At 40.9% G+C, this 17,608-nt stretch overlaps 1 protein-coding gene across 6 annotated transcripts in view; it reads left to right on the forward strand.

The window, feature by feature from the left end:
* The window catches only part of cep290 (centrosomal protein 290), an 83,623-nt gene that overhangs the window by 13,130 nt on the left and 52,885 nt on the right, over window positions 1–17,608 (forward strand). For 3 of the 6 annotated variants that reach the window (XM_021317057.2, XM_036146052.1, XM_036146073.1), the window contains exons 7-20: window positions 86–106; window positions 1,258–1,404; window positions 1,625–1,807; window positions 2,054–2,143; window positions 4,114–4,236; window positions 8,026–8,046; window positions 8,200–8,323; window positions 11,596–11,768; window positions 12,129–12,291; window positions 12,401–12,501; window positions 12,586–12,652; window positions 13,859–13,968; window positions 15,087–15,162; window positions 16,244–16,371. In XM_021317057.2, the coding sequence (XP_021172732.2) occupies window positions 86–106; window positions 1,258–1,404; window positions 1,625–1,807; window positions 2,054–2,143; window positions 4,114–4,236; window positions 8,026–8,046; window positions 8,200–8,323; window positions 11,596–11,768; window positions 12,129–12,291; window positions 12,401–12,501; window positions 12,586–12,652; window positions 13,859–13,968; window positions 15,087–15,162; window positions 16,244–16,371 (1,527 nt within the window). The remainder of the gene's footprint in view (window positions 1–85; window positions 107–1,257; window positions 1,405–1,624; window positions 1,808–2,053; window positions 2,144–4,113; window positions 4,237–8,025; window positions 8,047–8,199; window positions 8,324–11,595; window positions 11,769–12,128; window positions 12,292–12,400; window positions 12,502–12,585; window positions 12,653–13,858; window positions 13,969–15,086; window positions 15,163–16,243; window positions 16,372–17,608) is intronic. The other 3 variants (XM_036146062.1, XM_036146078.1, XM_036146068.1) reach the window with 2 other exon arrangements.

Raw genomic sequence — 17,608 nt, forward strand, 5'->3', positions numbered from 1 at the left:
CTTACCTCCCTCCAATTCTGCCTGATTTCATATGTTCTTGGTTTGTTCTGTTCTTTCTTTTGCTCGTTTCCCTTCTATTGGATAGTTGAAAAAATCTAAGAGGAAGGTAAGAAATGTAGCAATTGTAGTGAAGTAAAATTAGATTTCCAGTAGGAATGGAGGCTTCAATTCCATTACGCAACTTACAAAAAAGAAAAAAGTAGTCCACTTTGGGTCTGTTAATGCTGCTGAAATATTATTAAAGTTTTCCCTACAGCGGTCAATGCCCAATCTTTTGTAAACCAATGGAGCTTTGATAAACATCCTCTTTACAAGCTTTGCTGTTAGAACGGAACTCAAAATCTTTCCCTAAGCGGTCATCAATTTATTTATTAGGACATGAGGCGTTGCTGTGCTGCTGTGTGAGCGACACCTTCAGGAATTCACTGCTATTCCAAAGCAAAGCCTAAATTACTGCAGAGTTGAGTAAACGGACTTTAGTATCTTTTGTTAGCACTTAGCACAACTAGCATTAGCACAACTAGCATTAGCAAAGCAGCGGCGTCTGTGTGGTGTCCAAACGTTTTGTCACAGAGGCTAAAATTGTCAAGTCGAGTGATTAAGAACACAAAATGTCTTTAATTATGAACAATTAAACATAGAATGTTTTATTGAAACAAAGTAGTCCAGTTTTTGAAGAAAAGGGACATGCAAGTCATCATAGATGCTAAACATAAAAAGGGTCTTGCATGTTTGCCTATCATAGAATTTCCTGCTTTTTCTCGATCTTTTCTGTTCTCTTTTTCTGGTCTGAAATTTTGCTTCAGTCCTTTCCCAGGAACAAGAACCAAATATTGGACCCTGGCCTTTCCAAAGGGCCCTAAGGTTAAGAAATAGATGCACCCGAATCTGCTTTATTGTAACAGTCGCTGAATGTTTGCGGCCCTACTTTCTATGAAATGAAAATGAAAACCAAAAGATGTTGAGAAAAGACAAATACTTGTTGGTCTACCTAATATTTTTTCAATAAGATTTGAATCTGTCTGTAAGAATCTGATCCTCAAAATTCTTTTTGAAAGAACCGTGTCTTTGCACCAGCCGCCTGTGGTTTCAGGGGCTGCACACAATCACAGCAAGGGCCACACTGAAATTCCCGGAAGGTTGCCAACATTTCCAACTCCAGCATGACAGATTGACGGGAAACTTTCTAAAGACAAATAGGTAGCTTGGACACTCGTCCTGCCCGAACTGATTCCTGCCCGTCCCGTGTCTTCCCAGAACGAGCAGCTCCAGCAGGATGTCGAGTTCTACCGCGGAGAGCTGGAGCAGAAGGAACCGCTCCCGTCCAGAGACGAGAACGCAGAGACCCAGAGGAAGCTGAGCTTGGCCAACCGCCAGCTGTACCAGTGCTTGGAAGACCTTCAGGTTTTATGGAGATCTTTTTTTTGTTAATTGAGATAAATTAGCATTTGCAGATGCCAAAAAACATATTTCATTGGGGGTTTTTTTGTTTTTTAAATTCATAACTATATTTTTTTCCCCCAACTCCGTTTTATGGCCGCCAGCCCTTATACGTGCAGCATGTGTTAAAGTTCGAGGTATTCGCTCACTCGTCTGATTTATTGTATTATTTTGTGTCCAACAGAGAGCAGAGGATGAAAACGCACACCTGAAGACACAGAGCGAGCAGCTGCAGGCGAGCCTGGAGGAGTCTGTGAAGGAGATGGAGAAGATGACAGATGAGTACAACAAGATGAAGATCGTCGTGCAGCAGACTGACTCAATTATGGACCAGCTCAGGAAGGAAAGAGATCACGCGAAGCTTCAAGTAAAGCCTGCTCCTCCCTGGTGGTGGTGGTGTTGTTGTTTTCTTTCTTTTAAGTATCCGAGTTCTGATCCCACCATGAACAGTGGGTGGTTTGTTGAAATATGTGTCCATGCTGAGTTGAGACATGCGGTGTTATTTATCATTCCTGTGTAAAGGTCATTTCAGCAGAGTGAGAGTAATATTATCAAAGAGGTGTTTTTGGTTCACCAACCTGAGGCAGTGATCTACGTGTTGTTTTATGCGCAGGTTAGAGAGTTGACAGACAAGATCAGCAGCATGACCGCAGAGAACGACCCAATTATGGCAGCTGTCAACACCAAAGTGGAGGAGTGGAAGGTGAGTGTTAAATGTAGGCAATAATATAAGGGCTGCTTTTTCTTTGGGCAGATATCCCTAAAAGAACCGGCGCTACGGAGACCCTTACATTTGGAAAAACATTTTGACCGCATTGACAGTCGCGGTCGTAGCGATGTTTTATTTGAGCCATTCTTTTATTTCCCAGACTAATATGATAATACCGCTGGGTGCAAACTTTTTCCTTCGTCGTGGATTTTCTCTCTTGCACAGAGGGGCCAGATTAAAAGTACGGGTCTAAAGACATCCAGATAAGCCCATCATTGTTTATACCTCTAGCTGATTTAGATGTAAAACAATTTTCATTGAACCAAGAAGTTTGTTTCTTATAGGGAAAGAGGCAGATATGTCAAAATATAATGAAACAATGTAAATGTAGTATCAATTTAGATTTTTATTTGCAGTAAAAAAAAAAAAAAGGTACATCAAAAATTATACCTGTCTTGAAAATTAATGGAAAAAACATTCCCGGCATTATATGAATCAAGCCCTGCTTATAATTGCTGACCAGCTGTTTGCATGTTTCCAGTGCTATTTGGGGGATTTGCCTTTGGTGATGAGCTCCAAGTATTTGATGTTGAAGAGCATCATTTCCATCACCCTAATTTTTAGCTCCACAGATAGACTCAAGTCAAAACATTAATATAACTTCCTGTCTGGAGAACAATGTTAGCAAAATGAAAAAATTCTCACAGTAGTATGAATAGTTATGGGCTTTACTTTAGACACTGTACATCTCCCTAATATCTGGCTAAATGCCCCTTATCAGGTAGCCCCTCAGCCACTGCCTTTTTACCATACTTTTTCAATTGGGTTGAGATCGTAGCTTTGGGAACGCCATTTAAGAAGCTCGCTGATTCTGTTTTATCCATTTAAAAAAACTGTTTTGAAGTGTGTTGGGATCCCAGGTTTCAACCATCAAACCTCTTCCTTCATTATTCCATCCACTTTATGTCCAAGAAGCACTGTGAAACAGCCCCACCCACAGTATGATGCTGCCACCACCATGCTTGACGGTTGGCAGAGCAGTCTTCACTTTACAAGCTTCACTTTAAGTCTTCCAAACATCCTTCTTCTCATTGTGACTGAGTAGCTCAATCTTTTGTTTCTGGTCTCACTATAAAACATTTCTTTCTTTCTTTGACCTGTCCATGTGGTCTCCAACATGTTCAGTTTTTAACTTGAATAAGTGGAACATTGATTTGACATTTTTTTTGTATTCTGGTTATGTCTGTCTGATATTACAATTTATTTGATGATTTCAACAACTCAACTGAGATATATAAACATAAATTGAAAAAATCTATAAAAGGGGTGAATTTTCTTTCACAACACAGTACAGGTATCTGTTCCCGAGGTTTTTGTACAGCATGAACACTTTTATATCAGAACAGAAAAGCCTAGAAGTGTAGGATTTCTTAGACCAATATGTGCCTTGCTTCACCTGTAGCCCATAACACAGCAACATGTGATTATGAGATACATTATCTTCTTTAGCAGCAATCTCTCTCCTTTGGTGCTGCGTAAGCAGGTACAGATATGTAAATGCTGAGAATTTGAGTCTTGAAATGGCTCCACCTCCAGATCTATAGAAGCACAGAAGGAGGAAGGAGCTTGTGCTTCAGCCAGATCGTTTCAGCGTTCTAGCACGTGGACGGCCAAAATGAAATGGGAAAAATTCTGACAGAAAAAGTCAAACAAAATGAAAAATAAAATCAGCAGTGGAATGGCAGCCATTGGCTGCCGTAATTATTTGTTTTCAGAGGAATCATGCTTTAATTCAGAGATTTTAAGTACCCAAGTGAAAAAATGTGCAGAAAAAACTCTCTTGTTTAATAACAATGCTTCTCTAATGTCTTTTGGGATTTTTTTTTTCTTTTCTTTTTTTTTTTGTTCTCACTTGAGCAAACATTAGTCTACTGCATTGCTGACAAGACACTTTCCTCACACAGAGAGTGCTCTCTGGGAAGGATGATGAAATTTTGGTGTACCAGCAGATGATCCGCGAGCTGAGGGACAAGCTGCGCTCTGCCCAGCTGGACTTGGACAAAAGCAACATCATTGCCCTGCAGCAGGTCTGTCCCAAAATAGCAGAGGAGTCAAACCTCTTCATGTATATGTTTATGCCTCACACTCTGGTGCTTGAAAAGTGTGCCATGTTATCAGAACAGTCGAGGTCCCATGAGATAGTAGTTTAACAGTTCATGTTTTGTTAGAGCTGCTGAGAAATGGCAAAAACATATATAATTATATTTACATAATTCTTAATATATAAATTTAAAAAATCCAGAATACTACCCCAAAAAATTACTCACTGTACATTTCTGTAAAAAGTCCTGAAGTAAAAGGATTTCTTTGAAGTACCACAAAGGGCTGCCGTCAAAGGGCCTGGTTGCTGTGGCCCCAAAATGGAGAGAAATGCCTTTTAAAAGCATGTGCACTGATAAGTGTGAACATGTTCCAGCTTTCTCAAACTACCTTGTTTGAATATCCTGATGAATGCAGACCCTTATTTTAACTCTGCTATTTCCAAAAGGCTGCCAACATTTCCACGATAAGCATCTTCCATAACGGAGTTTAAAAGCTCAACTTGATAAAACGGGGCTGCTTGCTTCCATTAAGCCTTCCTGTTAGCTACACAAAACTGTGCTCTCTCGTGTTCTCCCACAGGCTGAATGAATCTCGGACATGTCCGACACGTGGTAGAAAATCGAGTTTCTTTTTAAAGAATCTGAGATTCATAGACGTTAGTCTGCGAGCTCTGACTTCATTTCAAACACCTCATCAATACTGAAGATAGCTAACTGTGATATTTCTGCTGTACCAATATCAAAACCAAAGAGTGACGTCTGATAGCCCTGGTAGCACTTATTATGGTGCCAAAAAAAGGGAAAATTTGACTTTGAGTTTCCGTCCAGTCGCGAACCAGTCAGGCTAATCAAGCTGAAATTCTGCTGATTGCAGTGCCAACGATTGGATTTTTCGGACTATACGTTGCACTTTCCTTCATAGTTTGGCCAATCCTGTGACTTAGGTTCAGGTGTGACTTGCATATCAAATTTAAATTCATATTGACCAGTATAAACCAAGGAGTAAACATCACCGTCTATAGCCACAAAAGGGCTTGCTAGGCTTGTGAAAACTATCCTGCACCTGTACCATTTAAAAATGAATTGAAACATTAACTTATAAACATCAAAGACTGAACACATGTTTGTACGTTGTTTCACTGTGTCAGTATGCATTCATTCAGGGGAGTGTTCCCCGTTGCAGCTCGAAGGGCCCAGACCGTGACAGAATGCTGTTATTGGGCTGTCTGTGAAGCTAATAACAGCTAGCGCTAGCTTACAGGTCTGTTGTCAGTGCGGGTTATGACTTCGCTAATGCACGTGAGCTTTATGTTGCTCTGAAACATCCGTGTCGTACTGTTAGCTTAGCACGTACCACTGTTACGCTCACAGTCTAATTTAGGCGTAATTTTGACAACTTTCAGCGTAACAGGCCGTTACGCTGAAATACACTGGATAAAACCTTGCTGAGTTACCCCATTCATCCTCCCAGGTATGTTCCATGTATTCAGTCGGTTGAGGATGCAGCTGTGTAATTTAATAAAATGGCTTGCCAGATTAAATATCAGTTTTTAGTCATGGATTGTGTGAAATACATGTCTAGATAAATACGCATAGTCCAGTGTGACTTATATATGTTTTTTTCCTGTTTATGACGCCTTTTTTGCTGATGCAATTTATATTCCGGAGCGACTTATAGTCTGAAAAATACGGTAATTTCTCTATTCTTCTTTAGTAATGTCTAAATACAAGCTGAAATTCTTTTAATCCTATTAGAATCTGCTTTGAAAATGGTCTTGCATAGACTAGGGTGACCAAACGTCCGTATTTCCCGGGACATGTCCGTATTTTACGTCCTGTCCCGGGCGTCCCGGGTTTTTTTTAGAAAGTGAGGAAATGTCCTGTTTTTTAAGTTACCTTAAATTACCGCGGCCCTACCTACTTTTGATGATCAAGTCCTCCCTCGCGCTTGTCGGCCGCGTTTGCCTTACAACACCTCTCCCCCCCCCGCTCCGAGGTGTCCTGATTTTCCCAAATGAAAATATGGTCACCCTAGCATAGACTGTTGTTAAAGGAGCGATAAGCGATATTTCACCATTAGGTAGGCTGTTGAGCACTGTCTGTAGACCAAAACAAGATGTGCAACCAGCCAAGCCGCTCTCTACCTCCAAAATCTAAGCACCTGTTTCAATTTTACAACTTTTGTCAAAAAAAGAATGTCTTGAATGTACACTAGGATAACAGTGGGCTGCTCAGAAGCCCATAGGGCTGCAATAAACAATGCTAACTGTGTTAGCTGGGCTACCAGCTACTCACCTCACATAACAGTAATGCCTAGCCCATTGCTGGTCAAACTCCAACAATTAAAGCTATAGTTGCTAATCCTGTTCAGAAACACATTTTGTTATAATGGGTAAAATAGTCCTTCCATCCTGGCAGTAGTAAATACACTATGTATTCAGAAAAAGGAGGTTAAAAAATCGATCTCTGTGGAAGCTGCCGGTTCGGTCCGAAGGGCAGGGATTTGTCAGAGTTTAGGTCCGTCTTTTCCCCCCCTCTGTCCCTCATGTTCTAGGGGAATCGCTCTATCTATTGGTTGTCCCTCATGTCAATCATTCTGAGGCGCTCACTTAATGCCAGTGTGCGTGTGTACGTTCCTTGTTAGTTTCCACTTGCTGGCTGCACATGCACACTTCTAGTGTTTATGGATAAGGTTAGCTTAGCGCAGGGTCCACCAACATGGTGCCCGCGGGAACCAGGTAGCCCCCCAGGACCATACGTGGTGCCCTCAAGCCTGTTCAAAGAAATTACACAACCCTCCAGTGAGCTGCATTTAAAATGCTATTTTATTCAGTTGCTCTACTTTTTAATCCTTGTATTTACATAGATTTAAAAATGACAAAAGGATTTAAAATATATTAATATTACGTAAAGTTAAGGTGAGCTTGGACTCTAGTAGTTCAAAAGTTAGTACAGGTAGCCCTTTGTATTATACAGTACCAATGAAGTAGCTCAGTTTCAAAAAGGTTGGTGACCCCCCTGGCTTAGCAGTTAGCTTAGCGGTTAGCTTCCGTGTTAGCCCAGAGTGGACACAAGTCTAATAAGTATGTAACAGCAACAAAAACAAACATTTGACTTCATGCTGTTACTCACCTCTCTGGAGGAAAGAAGCTAGCTCCGAGTCAAACTGGAGCTGCTTCTGCTCTCAAAATGCTATCCTGGGAAACGCGGGGCTAGTGTTAATCCTCATTTTGCCTCTTTCCTTATCTGACAACTTCTTTTCCAAAGACCGTTGTTTTTGTTGTTTTTTTGGGGTTTTTTTTGTGGTAATAACTGGGCGTACGCGGCCACGCGGCCGGCCCGGCTTGTAAACAAGGGACTGGAGAACAACATAGAGAGAAGGTGTATGATGTCATACAATATACTATCTAAAAAGATACCTTTAGTTCTTCACATCACTATTTTTATAGTTCTATCTAAAATAATGAATTATTGCTTATTGCTTTTTTAAGTCTTGTTTTTTATGGGATCTTTTACATCTTTTATATGTAGTAAAGTCACCACCTTCAAAAAAAAGTACATCATAAAAGCACTAAAAAGTGAATATGTTGTATTAGGTAGTAGTAAAATGTGGGGTTAATATACTGTGAAAAGCATTATTTGTGTTCCTTGAGGGAGGCCACATGCCATTTTTCACGTTTTGACTTGTTTTCCTGCCTTGTCTACGCCATTACCTTCTTTTAAACTTCTCATCAACCTGTCCTCCCTTCCTCCTCTATCGCTGCTCTGGCCCAGGTCATATATGAGCTCTGCGGTGTAAGTTTCATCTGTCACGTGTCTCTCATTCATAGCGTCTGCTTGTGAAGTCCCCTCTAAAGCCTCCCTCCCCGTGATGAAGCATGTTACAACCCTGTTTAGTGCTGCGCATGAATTCCTATTATTTTTCAACTGTCTGTGAATGCCCCACAGGCTGTCCAGGAGCGAGATAATCAGATCAAGATGCTGAGCGAGCAGGTGGAGCAGTACACCAGAGAGATGGAAAAGCACGCCCAGCTCATAGAGGAGCTAAAGATGTCTACAAACAAGGACAAAGGTGCGTGGACTCGTGTTTAAACCGACTGATCTCACGTTTTGGTGTCAGTGCTTCATTTCAGTAGTAGGCTCCAAGTTTTTTTTTAGTTCTAAAAAGGTTTTTCCACTCTAAACATGAGTAAATAGATCCACACAAACCGTTTAACTTTGTATTAGACATGACGGCGATAAATGGGATACGTTACAGGCCAGTGGTGTGGTTTCATGGTGCACTCCTCTGGTTTAGCCTCGGCGCCCTGGTTGGTGTTGTTGTCCCTCACAGAAGTGAGCTGCCTTCAGCCAAAAAGACAAAAAGAAAACGACGAAAGAGCCAGATGTTTCCTCTGAAAGTGGTATGAACCAAAACACAGCCGACAAGGCAGGGTATGGGTCAAGACGCTTAGCGGAGGAGGGGGCCCAAATTAATGCTAATGGCCCTGTACATGCATGATGTATATGTTGGAACAACTGGCAAAAATGTCCACTTTGCAAAGGGAGAACATCGCTCACGGTTCTGATAATGTTTTCATTGGCGAATGGTAAAAAATAAAATAAGACTCTGCCCCCATAAGATGGGTTTTAGTGTAAAAATGAAACCCAGGGGAGCACCAGGGCAGCCTCTAACACAATTAAAGCGTACAGTTGTAGTACACTTTACCTGTGACCTCGAATCGGGGTTATTCAGAAATGTCTTGGCTCCATATCCTTGCGAGTGTGGCGTTCCCCCAGGACAAACGCGCATGCTGCCTGTTGAAGGTGACGTGAAGCCAATCAGAAAGCGGGGTGACAGAAACCCTGAAAAAAAAAAAAAAACACAACAACCCACCTCCATAACAATGTAGCAGATGTAGAGCCCCCGCTCAGGGTGTCTCCAGTCCTCTAACCGACGCCTTTTCCTTTTGTGATGTTTTCTCTCTGTTAAAATTAGTCTACCAACTATTAACCGCTAACAAGTACTGTTGTACTTCCTCGTTGGCCACGTTTATTTACTCTGATGTCACATTTGATCTTGAAAGCTTTTGCAACATTTCCAGTCTGGCATCCGAATGTTCCTGAGGGAAGTCACAAAGTTTCACCAGTTATTTTTTTGATGGTTTTAATTCGGACTATTGCTTTTCATTTATTCATTTAGTGTTGTTTTGATATCTGTGATTTTAGGAAGGAAATCCGGAGGCTAAGTAAAGACTAAACACTTATAAATAGCCCTTAAGGAAGTTTAAAAAGCTTTTAACTTAGTGACCGGTGTCCTGTCCTAGTGGTTAGAGAGCAGGGCTCTTGAGTCTTGGGAAGGCCGCAAGTTCCCTGGTTTGAATCCCTCAGACTGCCACTCTTGGTCCCTGAAGCCTAAGACCCTCAGGCCCAGAACGCCCCCTAAGCCGCGCACAGTGGCAACCCACTGCTCCCTAAGGGATGGCTTTAATGCAGAGGACACATTTCATTGGAATGTACCAAGTTGCAATGACAAATAAAGATGATGATGATTATATCTGCGGTTGTTTTGCGAAATCTTGTACTGACGAGCTCAGTCCTGTCTTTCAGTACATCTATAAAAAGTCCCTACAGACACAACATAAACCCGTCATCTGAAAAGACGCTGGAGTTGTTGCTGTCTCTAAAGCCACCCGCCCTCCAACAATTTCCGACCAGTAGCTCCGACCTCATTTTGGAATAAAAATAAGCAGACATGCAATGTTTAAAACTGACTGAGCATACTCTGGCACCCATGCAGTTCGCATTAAGGCCTCACAGAGGAGTGGAGCATGCGACCCTCACTCAGTTAAATTTATATTTTAAACATTTAGATCTTTAAGCGACACTGTGTAAGTTTATTGGCTAACCTTAAGTGCTTCTACTTTTCTCATCCTCGAGTCAAAGTTTGTCATGGCCATGGTTATTACAAAATAAAGTAAATACAGTTCACAAAGCTACATGTCAGCTCTGTGACTGTGTGACTCTCAATCTGCTGGTCCAAAGTGGCCCGCTATCAGAACCCAAACCATGAAGGGAGACATTTTAATTTTGCGACAGTGCCGTGTTACTAATGGTTTTGAGGGGCGCTAAACCTGGAAGTTACAGGTCTAGCGGCACTAGTGGCTAAAAGTTACACGGTGCTGCTTTAAAGCGACACGTGCCAGGCTTTTATTTATGGATTTTTTTATCGCCGTCTAATCCAATCAAACCTGATTTTTTGACCAAAAGGCTCCTAGAACAGTTGGCTTCTGGATTTGTTGTTAACTGGCAGGACCCAGAGAGGGAGAGTAAATGGCATCCTCTCAGGCCTAAAACACACGCCCACTGGGTCGCCTCAGCACCGTCACTTTTTTATTCTTCACACAAACAGAGGTCAAAAGCAGACATGAAAACAGACTTGTTCTAAAATATGCTGATGATTCTGTTGTTAGTCTGCTTTGGGAGAACCAAAGCCACCATTGTCCAGCGGTCAATCAGTTCATTAATTGGTGTGAGGAGTCTTACCTCCAGCTTAACCCAGGAAAACAAACAAAGACATGTTCATAGATTTTTAGGAGGAAGCCACTGAATTTGTCCTTTTTTATGGATATTCGGGGACTGTCATTGTTGCATAGGGACCTTTGAAGCCAACCGTGAACCTGTGTGAAGAAAGGCTCATCAGAGTCTGTTCTGTTTAAAGAAACTTTCTAATTGACCGAACCATAACGACCATGTTCGGCCACAAAGGAGATAAATGCCTTAAATAGTTCATTGGTCATCTAGACGGATTGGTGAGCCTCAACAGTCTCTCCTATCCGTGTGCACCAGAAAAGCTCCCCCATCCTTCACACAGCGAGCTTTATCTTCTACCCTCCGGACCGAGATTCTTAGTCCCAAAATGCAGAAAACAGCGTTATAAAAACAGCTTTGTTCCTGCGGCTGTTATCAAATTGAAGATGTAGAGACACTTTGCACATTTAAAAGCACTCTATGGTATAGGACTATTTAAATTTGAATTTTAATCTGTTTGTTATGCATTTAAAAATTATGTATTTAACTTGGCTTGGCCTGAACTTGTTTTTACCTTGCTGTAAATTTATATTAGTGGAATCTTAAGTACATTTTAAAAATCTGTATTTTTGGGTCTGCTCGGTGGACGTTGTTCTTATCTTATCTCACTGTGGAGCGAATCTACCTTTGATTAATAGTAAAGGAACCTGAACCAGAGTTCATTCAGATTTTTAACAGACAAATATTTGTTATCGTAAACCTTTTTTTCTTTTTTCTTTTTTGCCTGCTGTCAAAGTGATTATAACATGTTTTTTTTTTTTTTTTCCCCCCAAGGTGGACCTTCAGCATCACAGCAGAGAAGGATGGAGGAGCTGAGGTCCAAACTAGAAGCTGCAGAGACCAGGGCGATGGAAGCGGAGCGAGCTTTGCGACAGGCTGAAGCCCACGCCGAGGAAAAGGACAAAGCCTTCATTGAGGCTTCAAATCGCTTGAGCCAGTATGAGGCTGTAAGTGCACAAAAACGCTCTTTTTCTCCTTCGTGTTTTGGCTGTATCTTCCAAGACTGGTTTTTTTTATCCAAATTGAATTTAAGTGACTCCCAATTTCCCCGAATTAAGGCTTGTGATTTTCCTTTTTCGCCATCCATCCCTGCTTTTAATAGGGGTGTTTTAAAGATAATGTGACGGTGGTGTGATAACACGCTCTTTGGGTCCACAGGCATGGGGTCTGTCTTTCACCAAAGCGAATCGCACCCTGACGTCCCCAAAAAAAGCATATGAGACGAAAAAAACAAGGAAACAAACAAAAGTGAGACAAGACATGCTTTTTGATGGTTCGCTAATCACAGAACTGTTTGTGTGTGGCAGGGCACTTATGGCCTGGAAGCAGCCATTGCTGAGATCAAAGAGTGTAACAATCAAATTAGAATGAGAGATCGTGAGGCAGAGGCCATGACCAAAGAGATCAACCAGCTCGAGCTGAGAATCAATGACCTCATGGACGAAAACGAGGAGTTCCGGGAAAAACTGGGTCAGAGTTTTTAAAAACACCACTGTTCTCAGTCTGTTTAGACAACACTGGCTCATCTGTAGCAGTGAAATTTAAATGAGCGCTTTTGGATTTTTCCGGTCATGAGCAGGTCTGGAGCCGAAGCAGGAAGTGGATCTGACAGAATTTAGGCGTGCCAGGGATCTCAGGCAGCGGCAGTACAAAGCCGAAAACCAGGTTCTTGCGAAAGAGGTAATGGGATCAAAGCAGATCAGACTGTTGCTTTTATGACTGCTGAAGGGACCTATTTCAGCACTTTGCTTGACTTCTTTGTAGATTGAGCGACTGGAAGAAGAGCGCCTGGAGCTGAAGAAACAAATCAGGCACATGGTGAAAGAAAGAGGTGAAGAGGCAAATATAAATAGTACAGAGCATGTTAACATGCAGGTCCCAGTATGTCTTCTTTAACACATTTCCTGTGTAACAGATAGTTGTAATGTCATGTTTTATAGCAGTGTAATAACAGCCTCGTCTCGTTCAGATATAAAGAAAGATTCACATTATTTATCCTGTACTCTTTAAACTTAGGTATCCATCCATCCATGCATCCATCCATGCATCCATCCATCCATCCATCCATCCATCCATCCATCCATCCATCCATCCATCCATCCATCCATCCATGCATGTTTAAGCACTTGGGAAAAGCTGGTTTCTCACATTAGCCCAACTGAATTCATTATTTATTTCCCTTCATTCGTCATTGCCATAATGTCCGTTTTTTATGTTTTTGCAAGAATACGTTTCACCGATGATACCAGTGTTGTGTTTTGTGGCTTCAACGTTTCTAGACTTTTAATTGCATGTTTCTATTACACACTCAGCAGGAACATAAAAACAAGGCTTTTATAAGAAATTCATCTCATTTAGACAAAGAGCCGATATGTAAAGGATCGACCCCTTTTTCTTCAGAACTTCTGTTCTCTCTGACACGGTGGATACGAACGTCTTAGCCAAATCCTGACTGATGGTGGCCCAGTCTCGTCTTGTTAGTGCTTGGAGATGATCCCAGTTTGTGAACCGGAGTGATTTTGAGAACCGACTACACATTCTGAATAGGGATCTGGAAATTTTCTTGGCCAGGGTTTGAAATTATGAGTGTCTCATCATCACTGTAGCTTTCTGATACAGTGCTCCAAAATGCAGGAAAATACACAGATTAAAAAGTGACCTATTGCTTTATTGGGATTTGATGTGTGAGAACACAAAGCCATGCATAATCAGGAAGTGGAAAGGGAAGAATACATAGCTTTCAAAATGCTTTGCTAGCAAAAATCCAAAAGATTGTGTGTGCAGTTACAGCCCTAAATCCTGAGTCTCTGGTTATGATGTAGACGCTCCATGTTCCACTGCATTAATATCAGTTCAGGGTGACCCTGCACTGAATCCAGTGTAGAAAGGTTATTAGTTTTGATTTGCTATTCTTTTTTTTTAAATATATATATTACATATTGATTTATTTACTTAAGTGACCTACTTGCCTTTTAAGTAAAAAATACTTAAATGTTGAATAAAGTCTAACAGGAAAACTGACCAGCTGTGTCTGCAGGAATCCCACCGTCGAGTGTGCATCTGGAGGATGAGGTCCGGTCCAGAGGAAAAGAACAGGGGCTGCTCAGACAAGGAAGCATCCGCACTGATGATGAGATCAGGCGCAGGGTGAGCCCATGAGCAGTACACCGCTTTTTCTGTCCTCCACAGCAACAAAAACGGTTTACAAAAACAGTTGGGACTGATCTGATCTACTATCGGTATCAGCCCAGTTCATCTTTAACAAGAGCTAGTTTGAAAGATGAAACAACTGGACTTCTACTCTGAAGCTTCAGAATAGAAGTTGTTATATTTTTTTAACCTGTTTTTTTGGATTGATCATGATCATGAGAATGTTCACCGACATAAGACCTAGTTTGGACCTCATTTCAGGCTGTTTAAAATGAATTCATGTTTTACAGTCAGAAATAAGTTCCCACCTGACCTAGTTCTCATTTAGTTGTCATGTTCTGCCTAAAGTGAAGTTTAAAAACATTTATGTAGCTTATGACATGGTTTGTTTATTAGCATATAGAATCTGTCAGTCCCTGGCAGTGTCAAAATGCTTTGAATATGCTTAATTTTCTCCTGTTCTCTTCTATAAATCACTGGACTTCTGGAACAGCTGCTCTCATTCACACATTTTTCTGCTTTTGTCATCAGAAAACAGAATAAGCGTGACTTTTCATCTGAAAAGCGGTCACTTTTAACCGTCCCGTAGACATCAGCACAGAAGGGATTTGGCATTTTGGGTTTGCCCTCTAAACTGCTGGGGGTGGGGGGGGGTATTGTTTGGATCTCCTTAAAGGCACAAAAGCTTTAAGATTTAAGAAAGATTAAAGATTTATCTCAGAAGAGAGAGACATGGAGGTTGAACACTGTCTCCATTCCTAAACATAAATAAACATTCAGCTTTAAAACAACACTAAAAATCATGTGGGCAAACCGGGACGTTGTTGGTAAAATGACGTTTATATCTTAAATCAGAGATATAAGCGCATCCCTTGTGTTCAACATGGTAGATTTATAATAATTGTTTGGATCTAGTTCAGTGCTTTGAAGATGATGCGGGTGAAAACCTGAAAATGCTCTACAGACAGGCTTATCCAGCTTTTTGTTCAGATTCACTCAAAAAAGACTAAAGTGAGGGGAAATACACTGGATATTTAATTAATCCTTATTAAATGAATTTATTTTGTCTCATTGAATAATGTTCACCTTCTTAACACATTGCCTTTGCATTGTAGAATGAATACTTGGAGAAAGAACTGAGCAGCAAGAAGAAGGAGCTGGAACTGCACAAGATGGAGTTTCAGGCTCAGTGTAAGTTTGCTCTGAGCGCAAGGACAGGGTTGAACGAAGTGATTGTTGTTTTTTTTTTTTATACTTTATTTTTGAAAAGGATTTTATACAAATCAAGCCATAACAGTATACAATGAAATAAAAATAAAGTAAATAAACATACAAATAGATAAAATTGAATGTCACAACCAGGACCGTAGTCGACACTAAAAAAAAAAAAAATAATAAAAAATAAAAAATAAAAAAAAATAAAAACAGAGAGGTCACCAAGGGAGGGGAACAGTTATATCATACGATAAGATAAAACTTAACTGACAAATAACTGATAAGCGGGTTACAGTGTATGTAAAGTTCTGTGAGGAGTCAGGCGGATGGGGGTTTGTTTCCATATTTACCAAGACCTGCCAGGCTACTCAACACCTGGCTCCTCATACCGCACCTGATGAAGTAATAATGGAACTCAATTTATTCTAGAGTTCCTATAAGTTAACCATTTCGACCAAAATTTTTTAATTTTGTTTTCCTGAAGTCTGATGGAGAAGGTGAGCCTTTCCAACTCCCAAATTTCTTCAACGATCGCAGTCCAATCCCTCAATGTCGGTGGGGTCCTACTAAGCCACTTTCTTGTAATTGATTTTTTCCCTGCAATCAATAAAATTTTCAACAAGTACTTATCCTGAGTGCTGAGTTCTTTTGGTATATTACTTAAATATATAGTTTTAAAATTGTGTTCAATTTCGAAACCAAGAATTACACTTATCTCTTTAGATATCTTTGACCAATAGGAATGGATCAATGGGCAATCCCAAAAAATATGAAAGTGGTCAGCCATTACATTATTACATCGTCTCCAACAAAGCCCAGCCTCAGCTCTACCGGACTGGGTAAATGTTCTTTTGGGGGTAGTGAAAAATCTAACTATGTTCTTCCAAGAAAATTCCCTCCAACATCCTGAGCTGGTGGTGGTGGAGTTAATTTGGCATACATTTAACCATTCGGTGATTGTTGTTTTACAAGCTTGTTTGTTACTGGAAGACTAAAAAGCCAATGTTTCTCTTCAAAGAAACATTTTTTCGTGTCCTTGCTGTCTTTTAATCTCCAGTGGAAGACCTGTCGAAAGCAAAGAGAGATTTAGAGGCTACGCTAAAGGATGTTCTTCAAGCTATGAGGAATAATCCAGGGAGCGGTGCTGATGCTGTCACTATTAGCAGTCTGAAACACTTGCCTAATGTGAGTATCTGCCACACACAAAGGACTGAACAATTTTTTGCTGCATGTTGAGATGCTAGACCTTGGAAAAATGTTCCCACTTCTTTTTTTTTGTAGTGTATTTTGTCCTGTGACAGCCACATACTTCAGTGTATTGTATTTAGATTGTATGTGATTAACAGAAACGTAGGGTTGGATGGTTTTCACAATAACCCAAAACATCTAAAGTGTGGCATGCAGGATTTTTCAGGTACCCTCAGTCAAGCCTTGCAGAACCCACCTTTGACTTTAAAGTGTTCTGTACACCTAGAGACTGATTTTTTTACCCAATGTTTCACAGAAATTACCTCAAGCTTTGGAACCCTGAAACTTTTCTTTCCCAAATTCCACTTTTCTTTTGCCAATCCACATAAAATCCCCACCAAGATGATGCTAGTGAGATATTAGTGGCAGCCACTGATACCAGTGGCAGCAGCATAGATTCCAGCTATGAAGTCTAACCAACTAATAGGGCGTTTCTCAGATGACGTCAGATATATAAATTTAGATCATCGCAGTGTGCCTGCGTTGCGTCCGTCTTTCAGTCGGACAAACTTTGTAGAGTGGTGAATCGTGAACGGCTCTGTCCCGAACAGTACATCAGCAAATATAATGGTAACAATGAAACACTGCTGCTGCGGCGTCTGCCGGAGCGACTCTCAATATTGTCATCCTGTCCCTACAAAGGGATTTATTCTCATTACTTTTTCCTAAACCCCGAACAAATGCCGAGGAATTCCAACGTTTGATACGAGCGTGTTAGGGGGAGGGCTTCACAGTTGAAAATGGGACCAAACACACCTATATGTGTTTGCTACATTTCGTTGGTGGTAAGGGGCCAGCAGCGGAATATCCAGACCCAATACCAGCGACTGCAACGTCTGTGCAGGTGTGTTTATTTAGCTTTTTCTCAGCGGAGTGAAAACAAGTCAATCCACACTTCCCTCCTCCTCGTAATCGTAACCACGCCCCACACTGCAACACAGGTTATTCAGACAATGTCTACCTCAGTAGGCCACTGGCACTTAGATGTGAGTATATAAATAATAAATAATTAAAATAAATAAATTCAAACATAGTCCTGTACAGTGGTGTCTCTGGCATAAGTTAAGTGGGGCACATAAGCTCAACACCTATTAGCAGCAACTCATTTCTTTTTGTGCATACTTGGGACCTGACTTTGATCAATGGTAAATTAAACAGATAAATTGGCATAAAC

Source organism: Fundulus heteroclitus, chromosome 2 (assembly GCF_011125445.2).
Source record: "Fundulus heteroclitus isolate FHET01 chromosome 2, MU-UCD_Fhet_4.1, whole genome shotgun sequence".
NCBI lineage: Eukaryota > Metazoa > Chordata > Actinopteri > Cyprinodontiformes > Fundulidae > Fundulus > Fundulus heteroclitus.